At 46.9% G+C, this 25,342-nt stretch overlaps 1 protein-coding gene across 4 annotated transcripts in view; it reads left to right on the top strand.

Moving 5' to 3' along the window:
- The first annotated feature begins 665 nt into the window (after positions 1-665).
- The window catches only part of INSC (INSC spindle orientation adaptor protein), a 128,119-nt gene continuing 103,442 nt past the window's right edge, over positions 666-25,342 (top strand). The window contains exon 1 of one of the 4 annotated variants that reach the window (XM_057553072.1): positions 666-711. In XM_057553072.1, coding sequence (XP_057409055.1) covers positions 709-711 — 3 coding nt within the window. In that variant the 5' untranslated portion in view covers positions 666-708. Of the gene's footprint in view, positions 712-6,133; positions 6,230-8,059; positions 8,173-11,060; positions 11,177-25,342 lie in introns of those variants that run through there. The other 3 variants (XM_007174881.2, XM_057553073.1, XM_057553074.1) reach the window with 3 other exon arrangements.

Raw genomic sequence — 25,342 nt, 5'->3', positions numbered from 1 at the left:
CGCGGAGCAACTAAGCCCGTGCGCCACAACTACTGAGCCTGCGCTCTAGAGCCCACGAGCCACGACTACTGAAGCCTGTGTGCCTAGAGCCTGCAACAAGAGAAGCCACCACAATGAGAAGCCTGCGCACAGCACGAAGAGTAGCCCCCGCTCACCGCAATTAGAAAAAGCCCGTGCACAGCAATGAAGACCCAGTGCAGCCAAAAAAAAAAAAAAAAAAAAAAAGCGGTTGAAGAGTTTTAGGTTGGAGGAGGATATGATCTCATTCACATTGCTAAAGGATGACTCTGGCAACTTTGTGGTTAAGGGGCTTTAGATGGTCAGGGTTTCAACATGGAGGTAGAGCAGACAGGACAGACTGACTGGTTGGATGTTGGGGGCAGGGGGCTGGTGAGGTAAGAGGAATAAAAATTGACTCAGGTCTTTGTTTTGATCAGCTGGGAAGAGGCGGTACCGTTTAATGACATGCCTTGATTTCAACCCACAGGCAGCTCCAGAGCCTCCCATTCTGCAGGTGGGGAAAGGTCCCTCTTTACCAGCTCACAGCTTCCGCAGTAACTCCCAGTGCTCACCCCGGCCACCTCTGTCCACGGGCCCCATTGTGTTCAGGAATCGGGGCCATGTTCTGCCGGGGCTGGGAGGGAAGTCCTTCAGGGCAGCCCCACGCGGTGTGAGGTGGCGTCCCAGCTGTTTCCCCTCTCACCATAGATGGTAAGCTCCCTGCAATCCCTGCCTTGGAACACCTCTCAGACGTGGGGTCAGCCCGTGTCCCCAGACTCAGATCTGGAGTCACTAAGTCTGGCTTGTGTGATTGCTCTCACTGGCTCCTTGTAAAATGTGTGTTTTTCAACTCTAGTCTGGCTACGATTGTCATTCCTAAGCTGCTCCTTCTCCTACTTCCCAGGGGAGCTGGGCTGTTCCTTCTTTGACTCCTCAAGCCCCTACCCCCATTTCTGCCCCTTTATTTGCCACAACTCACCTGGCCTCCCACTGTAGAAAAGGCCCCTGCCCTGCCCCTCCCCCAGCCTATCAGAGCTAGCACCTGGCCTTCCCTCTCAGCAGCAGGTGCACCTCTGCACTTGTGTTCTTGCACTGCACCCTGGGAAACTCGTGGACCTACGCTCAGACGGACCTGGGTCTGAATCTTTGATCTTCCACTCACTGGTTGTGTGACCTCAGGAGAGCTACTTAACCTCTCTTGCCCTCGGTTCCTCACCTCTAAAGAGGGGATAGTAATAACTACGTCACTGGATCGTGGTGAGACACAAGGTAAATCATGGAAAGTGCTTACTACAGCAGGTCTGTATACGGGAAGAAGTCAGTGACTGACTTCTTATGTAATAATAGTAGTTTTTTTTTTTAAGTTTATTTATGGCTGCGTTGGGTCTTCGTTGCTGCGTGTGGGCTTTCTCTAGTTGCCGTGAGCGGGGGCTACTCTTGGTTGTGGTGTGCGGATTTCTCATTACAGTGGCTTCTCTTGTTGCGGAGCACGGGCTCTAGGTGCGCGGGCTTCAGTAGTTGTGGTGCGTGGGCTTGGTTGCTCCGCGGCATGTGGGATCTTCCCGGACCAGGGCTCGAACCCATGTCCCCTACATTGGCAGGTGGATTCTTAACCACTGCGCCACCAGGGAAGCCCATAGTAGTTTTATTATTATTATTTTGCTCCTTTTCCCAAGACCTCACTTCTCCAGTTACCCTCGAAGCTCATCTTTCTCCCTGAACCCGCGGAGCACAGGAAGCAGAGGAAACAGTAGATTCATGCTGGAGAAGCCAAAGTGGTTTCTAGAGCCAGGCCCTCAGCAGGCTTCCTTCCAGAAGGACATCTGAAGCTGTCCCCCAGCTGTCCAGAGCAATCCTCTGAGATCCAAAGGGCCAAGGAATGTCCACTAAGTCACTCCCTTAATTAGGCACCAAAACAGTGACAGAAGTAGCATTTTTCTGCCGTGTCTCTGCTGAGGCTGTCCTGCTGTTGTTGGAAAGGGGTTACCCCTTAGACTTTGGAAAGAGGGCCTCTGTCTTAGCTTGGGATGCAGGGCCACAGCTCGGATGCCTGAGATTGCCCAGGAGTGTGGGGACAAGGATGCTAGCCAGGAGGGAGTGTGGCTGGCCACACAGTTGGCAGCCTGATCGCTTTTCCTCCCTGGGCTCAACAGCCTTCAATTCATTGTTAGGGAGGCAGAAGCTACAGCCCCTCCTGCTAAGATGGTGGTCCTCAGAGTGTAACGGGTATACTAATCACCTGGAAGACTTGTTAAAACACAGCTTGCTGGACCCTAGCCCCAGAGCTTCTGATTCAGTAGTTGTTGGAGGAGGTCTGAGACTTTACCTTTCCTACACGATGCCAGGAATTGCTGATGCTGTTGGTCTAGGACCACTCTTGGAAAACCACCACCCTGGAGAATTGCATATTTACACACTCTCCTTTTGCATCCTGTCTGAGGGTGGGAAATAGGGGAAAGACAAAGGGGCAGGAATCTCGGGCTCTTATTTTCACTAACTTACTCTGTGGCTATGTTTCTCAAGATGGTTTTGCTTGTAAGTAATGGGAAATATCTTGTTACTTTAAGTAAGGGAATTTGTTGGGAGGAAATTCAACTCTTCTCTGAATTTAATGAAGAGTTGAGCAGTGAAGGCTTGGGATGGGCAGGGTAGTCCTGGGGCCATCAGCAGCTGGAGTTCATGTGCTGAGGGCACTGCTGGCCAGGGCACTCCAGTCAGGTGATCTGGCCACTAATAACCTCTAGTCCAACTTATTAAAATTCTAAATGCTGATGAAAGTCAATCTGATTGGCTCACAAGGGGCGAGACCTTCCTGCCGTGCCTCTCTTAGCCAATGAGCCACAGCTGGTGTGTGGTGGAGAGGCTGCAGGAGAGGGCCAAGAAAAATGCAGGGCTGCCTGCCTGCCCCCGCTGTCCTGAACTGAGCAGCAGTGATCCCACAAGGGGCCTACTACGGTGACCTCGACCAAGATTCTTTCCCTCACTGGGCCTTAGTTTCCCTGTCAAATGAAGGGTTTGAGTTAGAACCTAATTGCTAGATCAATTTTTTCTCAAAAAGCCCTGCATCATAATTGCTTGGGATGCTTGAAAATAGAGACGCACATGCCCCACAGTGGGCTGGGAAGTTGTCCACAACAGGCTTTCCAAAGCAAACCAAAGTGAAACAAAACAAAATGCCCTGATTTGTAGTATTTGCCCAATTTCTGTGGTGTAAATAAATACTTCCATTATGGCCAATTTCAAGTTACCAGCATGAAGTCACTGAACATGGATTGGGAAGAGAGAGGTACCCAGGCTTCAGCTCACCACCAACCCACTGAATCAGAACCTCTGAGGGAGGCCTGGGAACCTGCATTTCACTCCCCTCCCCCGCCCAGTGATTCTGGTGGGTAATAAAATTTCAGAATCCCTGCTCCCAGAGATTGCTGAGGGCCTTTCTGGTCCTTACATCCTTCATCCTAGTTACATTACAGGTTCTCACACTGGTTCTGGGAGTTGAGGGAAATTTCCCCTTTTGAGAGCATTGTAGAGGAAGGCCTGGAGAGAGATAGATGGCCCGAGTGAGTCCATGGGGTGTCCACACCGGCCTATGGCCAGATTCCCCTCTCCCAGTCCTTCTTGAGTGGCCTATCCCACCATCACCCCTGGAGGCAGGACAGCATCTCCATGGGCGTGTCTCAAGGCTGCAGGAGGGGACTGCAGGAGTTAAGGTCACAGCCATGGGTGCTGGGATCCTTGCCCATCGCTCATATCTCTGGGTGGGCTGGCATTTCAGCTGCGATCATCATGACCTTCTGATCTGATATCTCAGTCCTCGGAAATGAGAGCCTGTCTGGTCATCAGCTATTTTTGTGCAGGTTCCTCATCTTGATAACCTTCTCTGAGTAGGTGGAGTACAGAGTGGAGGATGCTGTGTCTCACTTGAGATGGACTGAGGCACAGAGAGCCATCACAAAGTCCAAGGGAGACTGACCAACAGGGGGCAGGGCCGGCGCAGAAGCTGGGGAGATGGAGGCTGGGGAAAGGAAAGTACAGACTACTGACAGGAATGGAAATTCTTTCTTTAGGGGCCTTTCAGAAGAAACCATTTGCCCCTCTAAAGTTAGGCTGCACCTTAGTTTTGAGCTGGAATGACCTCTGACTGTCTCTTATTCTATAAAGCAGTGGTTCTCAGAGCGTGACGCCCCCAGACCAGTACCATCCACATCAGCTGGGAACCTTTTAGAAATGCAGATTCTTGGGCTCTGAATGTCTCCTCCTCTTAGAGCCATTGCCTGGCTACATGATTCCAGGTTAAATTGTGCACGCCTCTCTGGAAAAACCCCTTTCCAAAGTAGATGCCCCACAAGGCTGCCATGCTGGGCTGTTCTCAGACCACAGAGTGGATGGGCTTGCGAGCGGGAACAGTCGAGGAATTCTGGGAGGGGAACGGAGTAGGAAATGACGAGAGACAATAGAGATCACACTGGCCATGGCAGGCCTTCTGGAGCACTCCACTGGGGCTGCTGGCAACGAGCACCAGTGCCAGCACAGCCCCTGCTTGGAGATGTCTAACTTAGCCTGGAAATTTCCAGCAGTGGACAAGTTCCTGGACTGCTAAATTCTTCTGCTCTCTTCTTTTGCAGTCCTGTTCTCCCAACTCCCAGGGCTCTGGACTTTGTGACTTGTCCTATATCATAGCCCTGCCCCTCCTGCGCCCACCCTCCTCCCACCAAAGTCTTGCCACCTCTCTGCAAGACTGGAGCTGGTACCAGCTCCCTCGGGCAGCCCGTGCTCTGTTCTGCCCGAGGCCTGGGCTCTGGTGCCATGCCTTGTCCCGTGGGTCCTGTGCAGCCTCATCTGGGCCTGGGGGCCAGGAGCCCTCCTTGGCCAGCCCCTGACAGTGCCAGAGTCTTTGAGGTGCTACCTGCATGAGGTTCGTTCATGATCCCTTCAGAAGAGGGCACCTGAGACTTCTTCCAGTGACCATGCGGGGTGTGCTGGGCAAACTAGATTTGGAGCGGAGGCTGTGGGTTGACTGTAGTTCAGGCTGGCTGACTGAACTGTAAACCTGAAATCTGCCCTCCATTTAGGTCTAACTTGTCCTTCCTGAAGTGACTCCTGAAGTTGGTGGAGCTGGGATGGGCCTTTTGGGAGGGAAGAAGAACGTGGCATCAGACTAGAGGGGACCTTTGCCTGATGCAGCTCTGAACCATTTCTGTGGCTTCTCCTTTGGTAGAGGGACCTAGTTTTGGTTGTGCCCCTGAGAGTCTGCATGTATCTGTTTACCTGTATGTCTCCCTTTTCACCCATGAGGGCTCCCACACATATCTATATAGAGTCTCCCTTCATCTCACAAGCTGTGAGGCTACAGGCATATGATTTAAACCATCTGGCCTCCATTCTCCTTGTCTGTATAATGGGAATAAAAATAACTTCTACAAAATGTTACTATGGTGGCAAAATGAAACAATGCACATAAGGCCCTGAGCATGGTTCCTGGTGCTCACGTATTAGGCTATTATTAGTAATGCAAGTTATTACTCCCTGTGCCTCAGTTTCCCCATGTGTAAATTAGGGATAATAGCTAAGTCGTCCACGAACCCAGTGTAATCGTGAGGATTAGGAAAGCTGATACCTATAAAAAACTTAGCACCATGCAATAAATGCTAGTGATTATAATATTTATTATCCTTCTGGGTATGTGTCTGGGTGAGACTCTCCGAGTTTGTGAATGACTCTGGGCATGTCTGTCTGCTGAGTGTGTATGTATGTATGTGAATATGTGTGTATCTGTGTTTATATGGCCCAGCAGGCCTCCTGTCTCTGGGTGGAGTTTGCTGTTGGCCCAAGCCTGGACTCCCTGAGGCAGCCAGGGCCGGCGCCGGGGATGGAATTTCCATTAAGAATTAAGCAGGACAGCACTGGGAAGCCAGGCAGGCGGAGGGGAGGAGGCGGAGGGGCATGATGCTCCAATTCTGAGCCCCCCCCCGCAGCCTCAGTTCTGAGCTGCCCTGGAGAAGGCCTCTGCCACCTTTGCCTAGAGTCTCAGGCCTGCAGGGGCCATGGCCCAGAAGGATGGGCAAGGAGAGACGAGTTGCCCGCCGGGGCCCCTGTAAAGAGACTTGGAGTTGCTGCAACCAAGACTGGAGCCATGAGGAGGCCCCCTGGGAATGGAGAGACGGCCAGCGAGGGTATAAGAGGCTGGGGCCTATGGGGCCGACATGAGCCCAGGAAGCTGGGCTGTGCTGTATGTATCTGGGAACGTGGATGTGTGTGTATGTGTGTGTGTGTGTGTGTGTGTGTGTGTGTGTGTGTGTGTGTTTGGGAATGCAGGTGGGGGACATACATACCAAGTGTCCTAAGGGAACATCTAAAAAACCAAGTCTGTTCCTCTCTTTACCTGAAACTCAGACCCAGAGTTTGTATCTGGGAATGAAATGTTTCTGAGGCTTTTTGCTAATATTTATCCTGTTCATGATCTAAGCCTCATTCCATTTCTAACATACTAAAAAACATCTTAGCTATTCAAGTACTTTTACATTCCTGAGCTCATCTCATACTTTCAACAACGTACGAGCTAGGCAGAGATTATTATGATCCCCATTGTAAATATGGGAAAACTGAGCCTCAGAGAGTTTAAGTGACTTGTCCAAGGACGCATAGCTAGAATGTAGTAGAGGCAGTGGGCAAGGTTAGGTTTCTTTGAGGATAAAGTCCAGGCTATTTTTTCTTTTTTTTTTACACTACCTGATCTACCAGAAATGGACTCAAAGATTCAGGAAACTGCCCATTTGAGGAAGGCTGTGGCTTCAGTGTTAATGCATAGCCAGGTGAATGGCTGGGCCTTCAAGCTCTGTCCCCAGGCCCTGAGACAGCCTTTGCTGAGATAGGAACTGAAGCCCCTCTCAAGGGTCTGGGGAATAGAATCAGGGTGTCTCCAATGGATGGAGGCTGCAGTCAAAGCTGGCTTGTCTGAGGAGGATGACTTGGGCATCTACAGAGTCTGGGGTCCCCAGAGAGCTGAGGCAGTTGAGTTAATGTCAGGAGCTGCAATGTGTCCAGGGCAATTATCATTTTTAGCCAGGGCCCGAAAAGGGGAACACAGGTATTAGCGTCAAGGAAGAGAGGCTGAGATGGGAACTTGGAGTGGTCATTGTGTCTTGGAGACAGAGCTGGTTTTCCTGTCCCTGAACACAAAGTGTGAGCATATTGACATAGAGTAGTTGCACACGAGGGATTTAGGTTAGATGCCAAGGAGAACTTCCTGCCAATGAGCGGGTTCAAAATTGGAAACAGTGCCCAAGGGAGGCTAGGGTCTGCTCTTCCTTGGTGGCCCACCCCCCAGAGTGGGTAGAGGAACTCCAGGCCCCTGGTGGGGAATGACTCATGGCAGGGTGGAGGGGGTTGGATGGAATGCGACATTCCTGAGCTTTGGGGTAGGAATCAGCCTTCTTCTCTAGACTTAGCCATCTGACACTAAGTCCAGAGCGGAAGTTTGATGTGCCCCAAGTTAAAACGAGTCTCTGCAACCACCTTCTGTCCTTTCTGGCAGGTCAGCGATCTTACGTGAGCGACTTAGGTTCCAAAGGGAAGCACCTGAGGTCAATAAACCAAGTGGCATTCCGGGCGTTTGGGGGCTGCTCAAAGTTCAGCGCTCCCTCCGCAGAGCCTGTGAACCGCACCCAAACCCCTCCTTGTTTTGTTTCAGTTCCAACGCACTCCCTTTCCTCTCCAGATGTTGGCATGTGGGGCACATGTGGGCATCAGGGCCGGGACGGCTCCGAGGGTCCGGGATGCTTACCCGCCGTGACTCCCGCCCGGCCCCGTGTGAGCCAGGTCTCTAATTAGACTTGACCGCGTCCCCATTCCAGGGCTCCCCACAGCTGAGAGCACAAAGTTTGCACTGCCAGGGGCACCAAAAGAGCCTCGCAGCCCGGCTGGGACTGCAGGCAGCGGTGGCTGACGCGGGGCAGAGGTTTGGCAGCGAGCGGACTGCTGCCAGAGGTCCTGCGGCGGCGGGCGGGAGCGGCGGGCGGGGGCAGAGCGGGGTGGGGCGCGGGCAGCCGGCGGCCCTCGGGCTGGGCCACCGAGCAGGTCACTTGCTCGCAGCCTCTGCAGCCCCAGCTGTGCCTGCCGCCGCTGGCCTGGCCGCTGCATGCAGCCGCGCACACGCGCTCTCACTCGCTCGGAGTAAGTAGGCGGCGCTCCCCGGGCTGGATTCGGTGCCCAGCCCGGTCCGGGACAGAGCATGCTTGTGACTATTTGGATAGTAGGTGTAAGTGTATCAGTGTGAGTGCTTGTGAGTGGGAGCGAGCGCCAGTGGGAGGACGTGTGTCTGGGCTGGTATGTGAGCATAGGGAACTTTCCAGCATATGTCCCAGGGTGTGAGTGTGTCAATGTGTGTGGGAACTTCTGTGTAGGTGGGCCTGGAGTGCGCCCATAGGTGGCACGTGTGTCTGTGTGGCCCTTGCTGCCCCGTGTCTGTACGCTGGATGTGCATTGGTGAGCGTGGTAGGCAGGCTCCATGGGGCTGAGTGCGTGCAGGAGCCGATGGCTGGATGCGTGTGAGTGAGCAGATGAAGACAAGCTGGGGATAAGGAGTGTTATCTGAACTCAGGCTTTCTAGGCTGACCCGACTTGTCCGCAGCTGGGATGCCTTCTCTGTGGGTCACTCGGCTTTGGTTTCTCAGGACTCTGAGCGGGGCAGGAGTTCAGCGCCAACACTGGAGTGAATGGGGGTCTGAGCCAGCCTAGCTGACTGGCCAGGGTTGGGGAGGCAGCTTGGAGACAGCCCCACTGTCACTCCAGGGGGAGGTGGGAGGACCACTCAGCCATGCCCACACACAGACACTCACAGGGCACCCACACCCACACCCTCACAGCTGCTCATGTGTGCACAACTTCCCGCCACCCACACCAGTCTTGCACACGTTGTATCTCAGGAGGGCCATGTAAACACTCACCTTCTTTCAGTATGTACATCTGAGGACAGTGACACATATCTAACAGGTATCTCTGTGTGCAAAATGCATATGCACAAACATGCACCCCTGGCTTGACCCACTCTCAGCCTTTTAGGCCCCCTTTTCGGTCCCCTTTAGCCTACATGTGGCACCTTGGACAAGTCTAAGAAACTGGCTTTAGTAGGAAATATCTTAAGCCGGGGGCTTTGGCTGGGGGGTCAGGGCAGATGTTGATACAATGCCTTCAGAGTGTCCCATTTGATCTGGAACTGAGGGTGCTCTTGGAGTAGTCTTACCTTTTTAGAAGTGAAAAGGACCGTCTGGCAAGGCAAGCAGGGCCAGTCTGGGATCTGAGGCAGAGCTCAGCACCTGTAATTTGCTCCACACTCTAGTTTATTCTCTGGATTCCCCCTGCAGCAGAAAAGCAGTGAGCCTTCTGTGGGCTAGGCCCAGACAGTCATCTGACAGGGAGGAGAAGTGAGTTGAGCTGGGCTGATTTCTTCTCTTTTTTGGTTTTAGTCAACCCTGTTTTGAGTCTCCCATCTGCAGACGAGGCTGAAAGGGAGAGCCTTTGCTTTGCTCCTTTCCAGTGGAAAAATGAGGTACCCACTGTGAATCCCAGGCTGGTTCCCCAGTTTTAGTTCATCAAATACATATACCTACCAATCAGAATTTCAGAGCAACAATTAGGACTCATAGAGCATCAAGGCAACCCTATTAAGGTAACATAGTTCCAATTTAAAAGAGAAATCAGACAACCCCCAAAATGCTAATAATGACAACCACTATTTATTGAATCTATAATACATGCTTTATTTCATTTACTTTTCACAGCAACCTTATTAGGTTAATAGTCCCATTTTTTTTTTTCCCTCTGACAAGGAAATTGAAGCTTAGAGTGCTCAAGGGATTTCTACAGGTCTGTGTGACTGCTGAGCTCATGACATCACCTGTGTGTTTCCCTTCTTACTCTGGCTGCCAGGAAGCTCTTAGGTCATCATATTGCTTCATCCTAGTAAATGTGTTCGTTGGAACCATGGCTTTGACTTTTAATTTCTGCTTTAATAACTTTATAGTATACCCATCTTTAACTGTAAACTCCTACATCCTTCATAGAAAGAGATCAGAATAAATAAATGAACAATCAGCAATTAAGCATTCTATTGGTCTCTGAGGATGAGAACCATGTTGCACAGATTTTGGGGGGACGTCTCCAATTTCAAATATTTCATCTGGTTTTCAAACCATATGTCTCAATTTTGGCTTCTGTATTTTGGGGCTCTGATTTGTGACCATGTCTTGGGACTTTTCTTCCCAGCAGCTCTGGGAGAAAATGCCCATCTCTGTGCTGGCTCAGACAATGGGGATTGTTGTGAATGAATTGGGCCATTGATAAGCGTCCCCTCCTCTGACTGCTTCAACTGCCAGCTTCTCCCTGTCTCAAAAGCATGAGTGTCTGGGTGCCCGAAGGAGTTTGACCCCTGCCCTATGCCTGGCCCTGGCCCTATGGCCACCCCTTCCTCATGTGACCCCGCCTAGGCTCAGGGCTCTGCTGAGAGGTCTGTGTCTCTTGGACCTAAGCTCTGCCTCCCTCAGAGGAGACCACGTGGACCACATGGTCTGTGATCAGGGATGGACCTTTTGGAGCCGGAGCTCAGGATGAGGAGCATGGGCACACACGAAGGGCCCTTCTGCCCCCTCCCCTGGATCTGTGAGGCTATAGGCTAGTGCTCAGTTCTTCCTTTTCCCCATGAGGGGCTCTCAAGTCTGCCACATGGTCAGAAAGTCAATTGTCACCTCTTATCTGCAAGAGATGTGTGTCACCAGGGTCATCTGAATGCAGGACAGGGCTCTAGCCACACTGCAAAGTTGGCGAGACCCCTAACTAATTTACTCTAAGACTGATTCTTTTAGCCTGCCCAAGGCTATTAGTATTTGGAAAGGGGAGGAGTGGGGGGCAATGCTTAGCACTAAAGATTACTTACAAGGACTCTCGTGGTGGGCTTTCAGGCACTGTGTTGAGATCTTGCTTCTCAGTATGCATTAAGTCACCCGATGCTGGCAGCTGTTTCCCATGTTCGAGATTAATCCTCCCAGAAGCACTTGGTTACAAAGGGGAGGAGGAATCATTGGCCTGAGGCCCCAGGAGATGCCTGGCACCGGGTGGTGTGCTGGTGGGTTGGTGCAGGTGACGGGTTTGTACCTTCCCAGGTAAATGCCACCTCAAAAAGGTAAGACTAAGACTTGATTGCATCTCTGCTGAGGATTCTGGGTGTTCCCTGAACTTTAAGCTCAACCAAGTGAAAACAGGTTTAAAATCCAGCAAGAGAGCACTGGGTGAGGCGGTCAGAACTTCTGTGGGGGAAGCCTTACTCACGGTTACTCACATTTTTTAGTGTCTACTAAGGGCCAACCCCCTTGTTAGGCTCTTTGCATCTTTTGTTTCAGGAAACCTCTGGAACAACACTGGGAGACAGGCACTGCTATTTTAAAGATAGGGAAATTGAAGCAGAGCAAGGTTAAATGATTAGCCCAAGGTCAGAGCCAGCAACAATTTCATCCCAGGTCTGTCTGATGCTGGAGTCTGTGGTGAAGACTGTGGTCTGTGGTCCACTGACCACTCCCCAGTTCAAAGGCCCTGAAAGCAGGGAAGTCCAGGCCTTTGGGCCAACTGGGGAAGAGCTGAGGGCTTGCCTTCTCTGGCTCTAGGACCTGAATATCATCAGCATCACTGGCCTTTCCAGCCTCAGATGGAGACTGCTGCTCTGTAGGAAGCAGGGGTGGGGTGGGGAAGGCCTCTCAGGCCGGGCAGGGATACCCCTGCCAAGCCCGCCCCCTCCCTGCCAACCACTCCCTTGGGGTGGGCTTCTGTGTCTTCACTTCTTCCCTGGAGCAATCTCTGGGGACCGAGCCTACACCCAGACACTGTGATCCGGCCAGCCCAGTCCCTCCTCTTCCTGCTACATGGTGCCCTCAGTGCCAAGCTCTGGGGGAGTCCTGGATCCTCTGAGGATGTCTCTGGGCAGACCAGACCCTGTTCGGCGTGAGGCAGTGTCTAGGCGTCAGCAATTTGGCTGGGTAATTGTGTACAGTGTTCACTTTCTGCTGGAGAAATGGAGGTTTTGTCTTACAAACCAAATATCCTGGGTTTGGAAGCCATGTGAAATGCAGCCTGTCGTCTGGGGGTGTGGGCTGCATTGTGGGTCTGTGTGTGGTGCTGGTTTAAAAGACATGGTCGAGGGACAGAACGATTGACTCAGGCCATCTTGTTGCCTCTGATGGAGGGTCAGAGGTGGGCTGCATATACTGGCAATGTGCAGAGAAAAGAGCACGGGCTTTGCCGTCAGACAGATCTGACTCGGAGCCTGTTTCCACGTCTGTAAAAAGGGGTTCCGTATGATGCAGTGGTGATGCTAGCACTGGAAAGTTTATTGAAGTGTAGTGTCCAGAGCAGAACAGGTCAACTGTAAATGACATATTCTTCCTTCTTGTCCCACCTACCTTCTCGGAAAGAACACTGGGCTGATGGCAAGAGATCTGGATTCCAGCTCTAGCTCAGCCTCTGGGTACATTGTTTTCTCTTACCCTCTCTGGGCCTCACTTTCCTCATGCATAAAATTAGAAGAACTAATTTCCCTTATTCTTCTGTATTTTTTGAGGATCGTGAAAGAGACTGAAGTCAGAGAGCTCTCTTGGAGGATGCAGAAAGTTTAGTCACTATTTTTCATGTATCCATGCTGCAGTATTAACTGAGATCCTGTCATGTGCCAGGGCCCATGCAGAGCACTGGGCATACAGGTGTTGGGAATATCCCAGTCCTCAAGACAGGATTGTGAACAAACAGTGACAAGCCTGTCTGTGGGACATGATCATGGCAGGTATTAGTGTATCAGAAGAGGAAGTGTCACCCCTAACTGGGGCAATCAGGGAGGCCTTACCAGAGGTGAAAATTCCTGGTCTGGATCTGGAAAGATAACAGGAAGATTCCAGGAGGATAAGAGGAGGGCTTTCTAGGCTGAGAGACCAGCACATGCGAAGGCACAGAAATGTTGCCTCGTGTGGTAAGCTTGGGGGACTTGAGGCAGTGAGGGTACTGGTCAGTATTGATGAAAGAGAGATGCGAGACTTTACAAAGGGCTGTCGAGTGTCAGGCCTTGATGGCTGTGCTGAGGTGTTTTGATTTTTATCATGACAGTTGTGGGCAGCCCCTGAGGTATTTTAAGCAGGGGAGGGTCATGGTTGGATATGGGCTCACTTATTCATTCAGCAAACATAAAAACAAACAATTTTATGTCACCTTTAATTTTGATATCATATCAAATTAATGAAAATTTGCAAGACTGGTAAAAGAAATCCATCTTTATCTGTATCCCTTAATTGATTACAAGACACTGCATTTACTTCATTTTTTTTCATTCCTTCTCTCTCCAACAATATAAAAATACATTATTTTTTATTATTTATGTATATTTCAATTATCTGTATAATTTATACTTTATTGTTCATTTATTATAATTATATATTTATGGTTTTATCATGTATATGTATATATGAATACATACATGTATATGAATACATATAAAATATTCATATTTCTGATCAATTTAAGAGTAAATCGGAGACATGGTGCCTCTTTGCCCGTAAATACTTAAGTGTGTATTTCCTTAAAAAAAAGATATACTCTTACTACAATACAGTTGTGTCCCAATAATGTCTCTATAGCTCTCCTGTCTCCCTCGCCCCGTTCAGGGTCCAAGCTACAGATGGCATTTTGTTATCATGTCTCCTCAGTCTTCTTTAATCCAGAGCAATTCCTCTGCTTTATCTTTCTTGACCTTTTTGTTTTGAATGGTATAGGCCAGTTATTATGTTGAATATCCCTCCATTTGGGTTTATCTGATGGTTCTACATGACTGGATTCAAGCTATGCATGTTGGGCAGGAGTACCATGAAGTGAGGTTAGCATACCAGCAAGCACAGGCTGCGGGGACTGTCCCAGTGCTGGTGATGGAAGATTTCGTCACTTGCTTGAGGTGACGTTCACCAGTTTCTCCTGTGAAATTACTGTTTTTCCCTTAGTAATCAATAAGTAATTTGTGGAGAGGTACTTCGAGGTTTTGTAAACATCCTGTTCCTCATCAAACGTTTAATCACTAATTTTATCATCATTGATACTTTTGAATCCATCATTTCTTCTGTATTTATTAGTTGGCATTTTTCTGTAGGAAAGATCTTTCCCTTCTCCCTTTCTTTCTCTCTTTCTCTTTATCTCTCTCCTCCCTTCCTCCCTCCCTCCTTTCCTCCCTTCCTTCATTACTATGAACTCATAAATTCTTAATTAATTTATTCAATGGGTTTAATCAATTTGTATATTTTATTTTGATGTTCGAAATGTACAAGATTTGATCAGTGGGAGGTTCTCAGACTGGCTCTTGTTTCTTTTGACTTTTCCCCATGATTCTCTGAGCATTTGGTTACTGTTGCTCTAGCAAGATGTTCCAGGCTCATTTTGTTCTTTCCTTGCTACAGCCCTGGAATTAGTCATTTCTCCAAGGAGCCCTGGATCCTTTTAGTGAAGAATAGTATTAGAAACCAAGACCTGGGGCTACATGTGCTCCCTGTTACTGGTGTGTCATTGCATTTATGCCCTCTTAGCAAACAGAGCTAGGGTATATACTTATATGTCCATATTTATTTCTTTAATAAAAAAATAAAACAAATTATTATAGGTTTTTAGAAAGAAAAACTCAAGTGATTGAGACAGAGAGTGAGAGGATAGTGTGGTTTAGGTGGGTGGTGAGGGAGGGATTGTTCGAGGAGGAGGTATTTAGAAAGACCTACAGTGTGGAAAGGATGGATTGGAAGGAGAGAGAGCCTGGAGATTCTTTCAATTATCTAGGAAACAATTACAAGGACCTGAAATAGACAGGCAAGAGAGGAAGTAGAATCAGGTAGCTGGTTGAATGCAGAAGGTGAGGGAGACGAAGGAGGGAGATAGATATCTCCAAGGTCTGTCAAGCTGAGTGTGTCCAAAACGGAATTTCTGCATTCTTGCTCGGCAGTGTCCTATTCATATGTGGTCCTCTCCAGGTATTTCAGATCTCATTGAATGGCTCCTTCATCAATACAGCTGCACAAGTCAGAGAGAGCTGGCAATCATCTTCAACACCTTTCTCTCTCAAAGCTCATATACAATCCACCACCAAGTCTGTTGATGTTCTCTTGAAAATCTCTCCCCAATCCGTCACTTCTCTCCGTCTCCACCAGTATCACTCTAGTTCAAGGCACCATTTTCATCTTACCAGACTGCTGTGAGAACTTCCTAACTGGTCTACTTATACTCCCTCCAATTTGTTGTCACACAGCAGCCAAATGTATTTTAGAACACAGCTCATGGGCTTCCCTGGTGGTGCAGTGGTTAAGAATCCACCTGCCAATGCAGGGGACACGGGTTCGAGCCCCTGTCTGGGAAGATCCCACATGCCGCGGAGCAGCTAAGCCCGTGCGCCACAACTACTGAGCCTGCGCTCTAGAGCCCGCGAGCCACAACTACTGAAGCCTGCTCACTTAGAGCCCGGGCTCTGCAACAAGAGAAGCCACGGCAATGAGAAGCCTGTGCACTACAACGAAGAGTAGCCCCTGCTCGCCGCAGCTAGAGAAAGCCCGAGCGCAGCAACAAAGACCCAACACAGCCAAAAATAAATAAAATAAATTAAATTTTTTTAAAAAGTTTTTTTTAAAAAAAAACACAACTCAGGTCATTTCCCTCCTTAAAAATACTTCAGTTGCTTCCTATTGATCTTAAGCTAAAGATCAACCTCTTTAATAAGCCTACAAAGTCTAATTTGTCTGACCCCTGCCTCCACTCCTACACCCTCTCACCCAGCTCTTTCTTCACCCTATCTCCTGGCCTTGTCTCAGTCCCTTGGGCTTGTCAGTTGGCAAGGCCACAGGCCTTTGCATTTGCTGTTCTTCTGCTTAGAACACTCTTCCTTCGTGTCTTCACCTACTGAATTCCTACTTATATCTCAGCTCTCAGCTCAGCTGTCACTTCCATGATTAGGTCAAATCCCATTTTATAGGGCTTTACAACACCATGTACCACCTTCAAGGCTTTATCATTTGTGATTTTACATTTATTTACAATTTTTTCATGATAATTAATGTTTACTTTTCCTATTTGATGATGAGTTTTGCTCATTGCTTTATCCTAGTAGTTAGCATGTTACTGACACATATCACAAATATTTGTTGGATGGATGAATGAATGAATGAATGAATGAAGTTTTATCAGCTGAGCAACCAGCTGGTGGTGTCATTCAGTAGAATAAAAATTCTAGGGGTGAAGTAGATTTGGGGTGAAAGATAATTCATTTTAGGACATGTTACATTTGAGGTACCTCTCAACCACGTCTGCCCCCCCAAACATCTTACCGTCTTCTGGGCAAACAAATTAGACTGTCATTCAAGAGCTTTGAGGGGACTGGTGATAGGTGACAGCTAATTCCTGGGCAATTCTAAGGAGCTCCTGGAGAAGATAGCTAAATCACATGGCATCCCTGAGCTGTACCCCCCTTTCTGGTTTGTAGAGGATACAGGAGATCTGAGGGACCTCCAGGTGGTTTGACCTGGCTCCTTGGCTGCTACGAAGGATTTAACAAACATTTATGAAGGCTCCTTGGAACTTGAGAGTTACGTGCATGATTCACATGGGTCAGGAATTGCCAACCTTCTCCCCACCCCTGAGACTGCACTAGATATAGGCCTAAAAGAGAATTCAGAGAGGGTCTTACTAAGCCCAGTGAGCTCTCCTTGCAAAGATGCCAGTAGTCACTCCAGCTCACTCACTCCTGCATTCCTCACTCACTCGTTCAATATCTGTTTCGCCTTCACTCAGTCACTTACCCGCCCAACCACATGTATCCATCCACAAACAAGAGTTATGTTGGATCTGTAGCAGGACTCAAGGCTGATGAGTCACCCTCCCTGCCCTCTCCTTCATCCCTCTTTCATATGGTCCTCACAGCCCAGGAGCCCAGATGAGGAGACGTCAGGGTGGGGAGGTGTCACTTTACTGGTCGAAGGCCGTGTGTGCTTGCAGGGTGTTACCAGGAAGAGAGGGAGATGCCACCACACCAACTGCTCCTCTTATGTCACCTCCTGCTTTTCTAGTGTCCCGTCCCCTCTTTCAATGGTGATGAGAGCTTAGGAATTAAGCTCCTTGATCAGAGAGGTAGAAGGTGGTAGCTGGGCTCTGCAGAGATACTTGGGGCTCAGGCTTGAAAGGGAAAGAGAGACACAGCTCCCCATGAGCCCCACCACGGAGAAGAGGACACTTTTGTTTTCTTCTTCATTTTCTACCAGGATTGCCCTTTTAACCCTGTGGAATTTGCAGAGAGGCTGGGGGGAGGGGGGGACAGTGGGATTTAAAATGTGGCATTTAGAAACCAGGCAGTAGACTAATCCTGGCCCCACCCCTCCGGAAGCTGCTCTTTCAGTTCTCTGAGGTTTGTCATTTACAAAGAGCCCCACAGAATGGGCGCTGTCCATCTGCCGTGACATCAGACAGGGTTGGGGCTGAGCAGACATAGGACAATGGCAGCCACATCAGATAAGAGCACCTTGGAAAAGTGCCCGAAGATGCCCAGGATCTAAGTTACAGACTCATTCACTCATTCCCTCTCTCACTCATTCATTCAACAACGATCTACTTAGCACCTACTCTGTGCCAGGCATTGTTCTAGGCACTGGAGATACAGCAGTGAGCAAAACACATGCCCGAGTAGAATTGCTTTCTGATGTGGGAAGATAGTAAACAGGTTGATATATGCAAAGTGGTGCTGAGTGCTGTGGAGAAATATAAAGAATGGTAAGGGGGTCCCAAGGGTAGGAGGGGACTTGTACATTTATACCGGGTCAAGAGGTTCTCTCTGATATGCAGATATTTAAACAGAGGCCAGGAGGCAGTGGAAGGGCAAGCTATGTGAATACTGGGGGGAGGAGCAGTCAGCACTTCAGGATTCTGGGTGCCCTGTGGTCTGGGGGGTCAGAGTAAGCTTCTAGGGAGAGGCCGCGTTTAAGCTGAATCTTGATGTCTGGGGACAGCAAGTCAGTCCTGAAGAATAGCAGGGAACTTGCCTTGAAGCGTGAACATAAGGGACATGTCGGGAAGGACAGTTTGGTAGGGCCCAAAGAGGCAGGGTAGGCTGGAAACAGGGTCTGGAGAGTCATGAGTGCCAGGCTAAGGAGTTCAGACCTGAGTTGAGGGACACTGGGGAGACATAATAGATTTTCAGCGAGATGTCACAATGAGAGCTGTGTTTTAAGTGGCTGAAACTAATATTAGAATAGGCTGGGGACTGGGCAGCCAGCAAGAAGACAATCGCCTTGGGTGAGCCTGCTTGGCCTTATGGCCACCAAGGACCCTGAGGCTGGGGGGAACGCTGGGTGGCCCCAGATGCACAGCAGGCAGGGATACAGTGATGTAGGGGCTATAATGGCCGACAGAAGCAGCAGGTGATGTGAGTGGTCATCATTGGGACAAAACCCTAGATGTCTCCTGTAACTCAAAGCTATCTTTGAGCAAAGAACACAGAGCAGCCTGGGTTCTGGGGCAGAGCAAGCTGGAGAAAAGAGTTTGGCTCTCATCTCTGGCCACAAATGACTATTTTAGAAGCTTCTGGGGAGGGGGTCCTTGGATTGTAGGAACATTTGGTTCAGAGGAGAGCTTATCTAATCCAGCCCTCTCCTCTCACAGATGGGAAATTGGAAGCCCAGAAAAGGGGCATAAATTGCCCAAGGCCATATAGAGCATGTGTGGCAGAGAAAGGTCAGGCATCTTATTTGAACTCATCTTGGAGGAATTACTATGTCTTATTTAATTACACATTTATATATAAATCTTTCAGTGGAAGAGGAAATTCTAAGAAAAATGTTTTATTCATTGACTTCTCTATCATCTAGCTGCAGCCTGATACAGAGCAGATGCTCTCTTGACCTGGACCGAGGCTGATGTTAGACTGGTCTCAGATGTGGGAGCAGGAGCTGCCTGTGAGTGGGGGAGAGCCTGGCTCTGGATCTCCCTCACGCACTCATGTGGCCTGGCCTGCGACCATCTCTACCTCAGTTATACTCACAGCCCTCGGCAAAGGGACCATGGATGTGAGAGAGTGTGGGGGCTGCTGTCACAAGGGTGCCTGCCAGAGGGAGAGGTGACAGGTGTGGTGAGGGGCTGGGTATTCTGGGCCTGAGGCCACTGCAAGAGAGAGAGGCCCTGCCCAGCTTGAGAGAGCAGCCCACAGGGGGTTTCACAGCCGCTAGCTGGGCACCTGGGATGCATGTTTGGGGTGAAAGTGCAGTGCTTGGTCTGGCCTGCAGCTGGACCCCCAGGCATTTCACCAAACCCACTTGTTTTCAGCCCAACCCTGCTGTCCCAAGGAGCTGAAGGCCACAGTTTTAAGAAGAGGTCCTGTTCTTTCCCCACAACATGCAGAAGTCTATGACTTAACAGCAGGATTTCAGATGGAATTGTCCTTTGCTGTGCTTCCACCCTCACATTCAGGATCCTAGTCAGGGGGTGGGGGGGCTGAGCTGGAGACAGTTTCCTGAAAAGTCAGAGGGATTCAAGCTATAGCTCCTGCCAGCCCAGACCCCTGCATCTGTGCTGGATGAGTAATTGGTTCTTAAGCTCTTGGTCAACACAATCTGTTTGTCTTGCACTATGGCGCTGGCAGAGGGATTTCCAGAGTGGAGTGAGTTATACGCATCAGCACACTGAACCTGTAGACCCAGGAAAATAAGTGTCCTGAGTTTGGCATCCCTCAGTGAATGTCCTGGGGGAGGCAGTGGGGTTTTCTTCAGGTGTGGGGTCATCACCCTCTCGAAGGTAGCATCGTGGACTAGGCCAGGTTTTGAACAGAACCTGAGAGGAAGGGAAGAAGGAACTTAGATTCTAGTCTGGGTTCAGCTACAAATTTACTCTGTGACTTGGGCAAGTCTTTTGCCCTCTCTGAACCTCAGTTTCCTTTTCATGAACCACAGAGTTGGAAAAGAGGGCTCCTGAGGACCTGTCCTATGATATTCCATGTTTCTTGCTTACATAATACTAAAAGGAATTTTGGTTAAGACACTAACTTTGAGATTTCTATCCTCGCCCAGGTCTCTTTTACTTTGCCTGAAATTCCGCCTTTGGTTCTTTTAAGAGGCTCTTATTTCCATATTGACTAACAAAATCCCTCTTATTTTTATGACCTTGTATAGGGATACAAAGCAGTGTAATCTTCTAGTTGTATTTCAGCCTTTATAACAACTGTGCCAGGTAATCAAAGATATATTATTTCCAGTTTGCATTTGAAAAAAGAGGCCCAGAGAGGTTAAGTAGTTTGATGAATTTCACAAAGTTAGTTGCTGGCAGAGCTGAGGTGAGGCTGCAGGTTTCTTGGCTGTTGGCTTATGTTCTTTTGTGCTACCCTTTGGGTTTGGAAAGGGAGTTCTAAAGGCTGCATGGCATGGGGGTTGTAGTGTTCATCAGGTGGCACAAGTATCAGTATGACAGCATCTGCCCCCGCATACCTGTACCACGTAGGCTGAAGTGTTCTTAGCCTGGGGCAGCCCACCCAACCCAGGCACAGTAGTGAGGGGCTGTGCTGGCCGCTCTGCCTGCTTATGCAAAGGCAGGTCAGGGCAAAAAGCAGGCCCTCTGCAGCAGCTTTCTCACTGATGATCCTGTGTTCTTGTCTGCCGTAGACTATTTTAGCAGGGTGGTGGGTATCTGGCAAAGCCCAGGTCTTTCTTTTTTTTTTTTTTTTTTTCCCTTTTTCTCCCAGCTTTTTTGAGCTGTAATTGACATATAGCATTGTATAAGTTTAAGGTGTATAATGTGATCAGTTGATATACATATTTATTGTGAAGTGATTACCACAATAGGGTTAGTTATGCATCTGTCACCACACATGGTTACCTTTTTATTCATGTGGTGAAAACTTTGAAGATCTATTCAATACTTTCTTAGCAACTTTCAAATATACAATACAGTATTGTAAACTATAGTCACCATGCATACATTAACTCTCCAGAACTTAATCATATTATAACTGAGAATTTGTACTCTTCAATCAATATCTCCCCATATGCACTAACCCTCAGCCCCAGGCAACCACCAATCTACTTTCTGTTTCTATAGTTCAGCTTTTTTAGATTCTACATATAAATGAGGTTATACAGTGTTTGTCTTTCTCTATATGACACTTTGCATAATGCTCTCAGGGGCTATCTATGTTGTCACAGATGGCAGGATTTCCTTCTTTTTTTATGGCTGAATAATATCCCATTGTGATATATATGTGTATTATATATATATTTTTTCTTTTCTTTTTCTTTCTTTCTTTATCCATTCATTCATTGAAGGACACTTAGGTTGTTTCCATGTCTTAGCTATGGCGAATAATGCTGTAAGGAATATAGGGGTGCAGATATCTCTTGGAGATAGTGATTTCATCTCCTTCAGACATACCTAGAAGTGGAATTGCTGGATCACATGGTAGTTCTATTTTGAATTTTTTTGAGAAAACTTCATACTGTTTTCCATAGTGGCTACACCAATTTACATTTCCACTAATAGTGCACAGTGGTTCCCTTTCTCCACATCCTCACCAGCGCTTGTATCTTGTCTTTTTGATAATAACCATTCTAACAGGTATGAGGTGATATCTCATTGTGATTTTGATTTGCACTTCCTGATGATTGGCGTTAAATACCTTTCATATACTTGTTGGTCATTTGTATGTCTTCTTTGGAAAAATGTCTATTCAAGCCCTCTGACCATTTTTTCAATTAGTTTTTTGTTTTGTTTTGTTATTGAGCTGTATGAGCTTCTTATATATTTTGGATATTAACCCCTTAGCAGTTAAATGGTTTGCAAATATTTTTCCCAGTTTCCTGTAGGTTGCCTTTCACTTGTTTCTTTTGCTGTTCAGAAATTTTTTGTTTGATATAGTCCCACTTGTTTATTTTTACTTCTGTTGCTTATGCTTTTGGTGTCAGATCCAAAAAGTCATTGCCAAGACCAGTGTCAAGGGACTTTTATCCCAGGAGGTTTAGAGTTTTAGGACTGACATTTAAATTTTTTTTTTTAACATCTTTATTGGAGTATAATTGCTTTACAAGACATTTAAATTTTTAATTCATTTTGAGTTAATTTTTGTGAGTGGTAAAATGTAGGGGTCCAATTTCATTCTCTTGCATATGAATATCCAGTTTTCCCAGTACCATTTATTGAAGAAACTTTCTTTTCTCGTTTGAGTATTCTTGGCTTCCTTGTCAAATATTAGTTGACCATATATTCAGGGGTTTATTTCTGGGTTCTTGATTCTTTTCCATTGGTCTATGTGTCTGTTTTTATGCTAGTCCCATATGGTTTTGATGCTATAGCTTTGTAGTATAGTTGGAAATCTGAAAGTGTGATGCTTCCAGCTTTGTTCTTCTTTCTCAATATTGCTTTGGCTATTTGGGGTCTTTTGTAGTGTTATATGAATGTTAGGATTTTTAAAAAATTTTCTGTTAAAAAATGCCATTAGATTTTTTTTTTAATTTAATTTATTTATTTATTCATACCTATTTCTGGCTGTGCTGGGTCCTCGCTTCTGTGCGAGGGCTTTCTCTAGTCGTGGCAAGTGAGAGCCACTCTTCATCGCGGTGCGCGGGCCTCTCACCATCGCAGCCTCTCCCGTTGTGGAGCACAAGCTCCAGACGCGCAGGCTCAGCAGTTGTGGCTCACGGGCCCAGTTGCTCCGCGGCACATGGGATCCTCCCAGACCAGGGCTCAAACCCGTGTCCCCCACATTGACAGGCAGATTCTCAACCACTGTGCCACCAGGGAAGCCCGCCATTAGATTTTTGATGGGGATTACATTGAGTCTGTAGATAGCTTTGGGTAGTATGAACATTTTAACAATATTAATTCTTCTCCTCCATGAACATGGGCTATCCTTCCATTTATTTGTGTCTTCTTTAGTTTCTTTCATCCATGTCTTATTTGTCAGTGTACAGATATTTCACTTCTTTGGCTAAATTTATTCCTAAGTAATTTATTCTTTTTGATGCTATTGTAAATGGGATAGTTTTCTTTATTTTTCAAATAGTCTGTAGTTAGTGTATAAAAATGCAACTGATTTTTGCATGTTGATTTTGTATCCTGAAACAAAAAAAATTACTGAATTCATTTATTAGTTCTAACAGCTTTTTGGTGGAGTCTTCAGGGTTTTCTATATGTAAGATTATGTCATCTGCAAACAGAGACAGTTTCACTTCTCCTTTCTGATTTGAATGTCTTTTATTTTTTTCTTTCTTAATTTTTCTGGCTAGGACTTTTAGTACCATGTTGAATAGGAGTGGTGACAGTGGGCACCCTTGTCTTGTTCTTGATCTTAGAGGAAAAGCTTTCAAACTTTCACCATTGAATATGATGTTAACTGTGAGTTTGTCATATCTGGCCTTTATTATGTTGAAGTATGCACCTTCTATACTCAATTTGTTGAGAGCTTTTCTCATGAGAAGGTGTCAGATTTTGTCAAATGCTTCTTCTGCATCTATTGAGAGGAACATATGGTTTTTATCCTTTTTCTATTAATGTGGTATATTATATTTATTGATATGTGTATGTTGAGCCCTCCTTACATCTCAGGATAAATCCCACTTGATTACTCAAACTGAACTTAATAGCACATTAAAAGGATCATATACCAGGTCTTCTTAATTAACATTCCATTTCTCATTTTCAGAAGCTTTCTCATATGCTTTTCCTGGAGATGGGCTGGGCTTTTCTGTCTGCAGAAGGGGGTTCTGAGAGCAACCCTCTTAGCTGTTTCTCTCTTGCCCAAACCAGCTCAGTCTTTGCTCTGGGGCAAGAGGGAGGCTCAGGGGCAATAAGTGTGGGCAAGAAGGAGCTCTCCCCTCATATACCAGGCAGGAGCAGCAGTGGGAATCACCCCCAACCCCTCCCAATTCACTTTCTGCTTATGCTTTGGGATGTACGTATGTGCTTTCACTCTGTCTCTCCTGTTTCCCTCTCCTCTCTCATTAATCAAGTTTCCACACTTGCTTTGGTCTATTTTGGGGCTTGCTATTCAATTCTCTAAGTTTATTCCAGGGTCAATATCACATTGTATTTACTGTTTGAAAATAAATCTTACTATCTGGCAGGAAAAGTCCTCCCAATTTCTTTATTTTTTCAGTAGTAATCTTGGGTTTACTCATCAAGCGCTAGGAAAGAACATTGTGGGGATTTGATTGGGATTGCATGGAATCTATAGGTCAATTTATGGTGAATTGACATTTTCCTGTCTATATACATGAGATACCTCTTCATTTATTTTGGCCTTCTTTAATATCTTTTAACAATATTTTATCATTTTCTCAATAAGGGACTTACACATTTTAAGATTAATTTTTGTATACCTTATATATCTTTGTTGCTTTTGTTAATGCCCTCTCTTCTAAATTTCATTTTATTTTTGTGCTGGTGTCTAGGACTATAATTGACTTTTGTGTATATATATTTTAGCCACCTTTCTAAGCCTTTACATGAATTAAAATAATTTATTTGTAGATACTTTTGGTCTTTCCACATTGGTAATGAGGGTGACTTGCTAGTTCATGGTACATTTTTATAGGAATTAGGGAAAGATACCATGTCTGGGAAGACATAGACCCATGGAGACTTGGCTTGTCATGTGAACTGCAGGTCTGTGTCTGGTGGACCCAGCCCTGTGTAGTGAGTGTGGCTGAGTGGTCACAGCAGAGGCCAACTTCAGCCTCCACTCACCCTCTTGGCTGTGTGCTGTTGCGGAAGCCCTGTGGAAAGTCATATCAACTGTGAATAATGATGGTTTTGTTTCTTTCCGTTTTTATACATTTTCTTTTTTTCTACACTAGCTAAGATTTTAATACAATAATGAATAGAAGTTGGTGGGAGGTGGCATTTTAATTTTGTTTCTGACCTCACAGGAAATGCTTTCAACATTAAATATGTTGTTCCTGTATATTTTTTTCTCAATAGATGCCCTTTAATTAGTTTAAGGAAGGTCTCTTTTACTCCTAGTTTTCTAAAGGTTTTGTTATGAACAGCTGTTGAATTTTATAAAATTATTCTTCTCCATCTATTGAGATGATCATAAGGTTTTTCTTCTTTTACCTATTAATGTAGTGAGTTTCATTAATCTATTTTCTAATGTTAAAGCAGCCATGTATTTTTAGGCTAAACCCAACTTGGCCATGATTTATTATTCTTTTTATATATATAGCTGGATTCTGTTTACTAATATTTTATTTATTATATTTTTGTCTATGTCTATACATGAGGTTGTCCTAAAGATTTCCTATCTTGTGTTCTTTAGTTTCAG

Source organism: Balaenoptera acutorostrata, chromosome 9 (genome assembly GCF_949987535.1).
Source record: "Balaenoptera acutorostrata chromosome 9, mBalAcu1.1, whole genome shotgun sequence".
Lineage (NCBI taxonomy): Eukaryota > Metazoa > Chordata > Mammalia > Artiodactyla > Balaenopteridae > Balaenoptera > Balaenoptera acutorostrata.
This window is presented reverse-complemented; position numbering and strand designations above follow the sequence as displayed.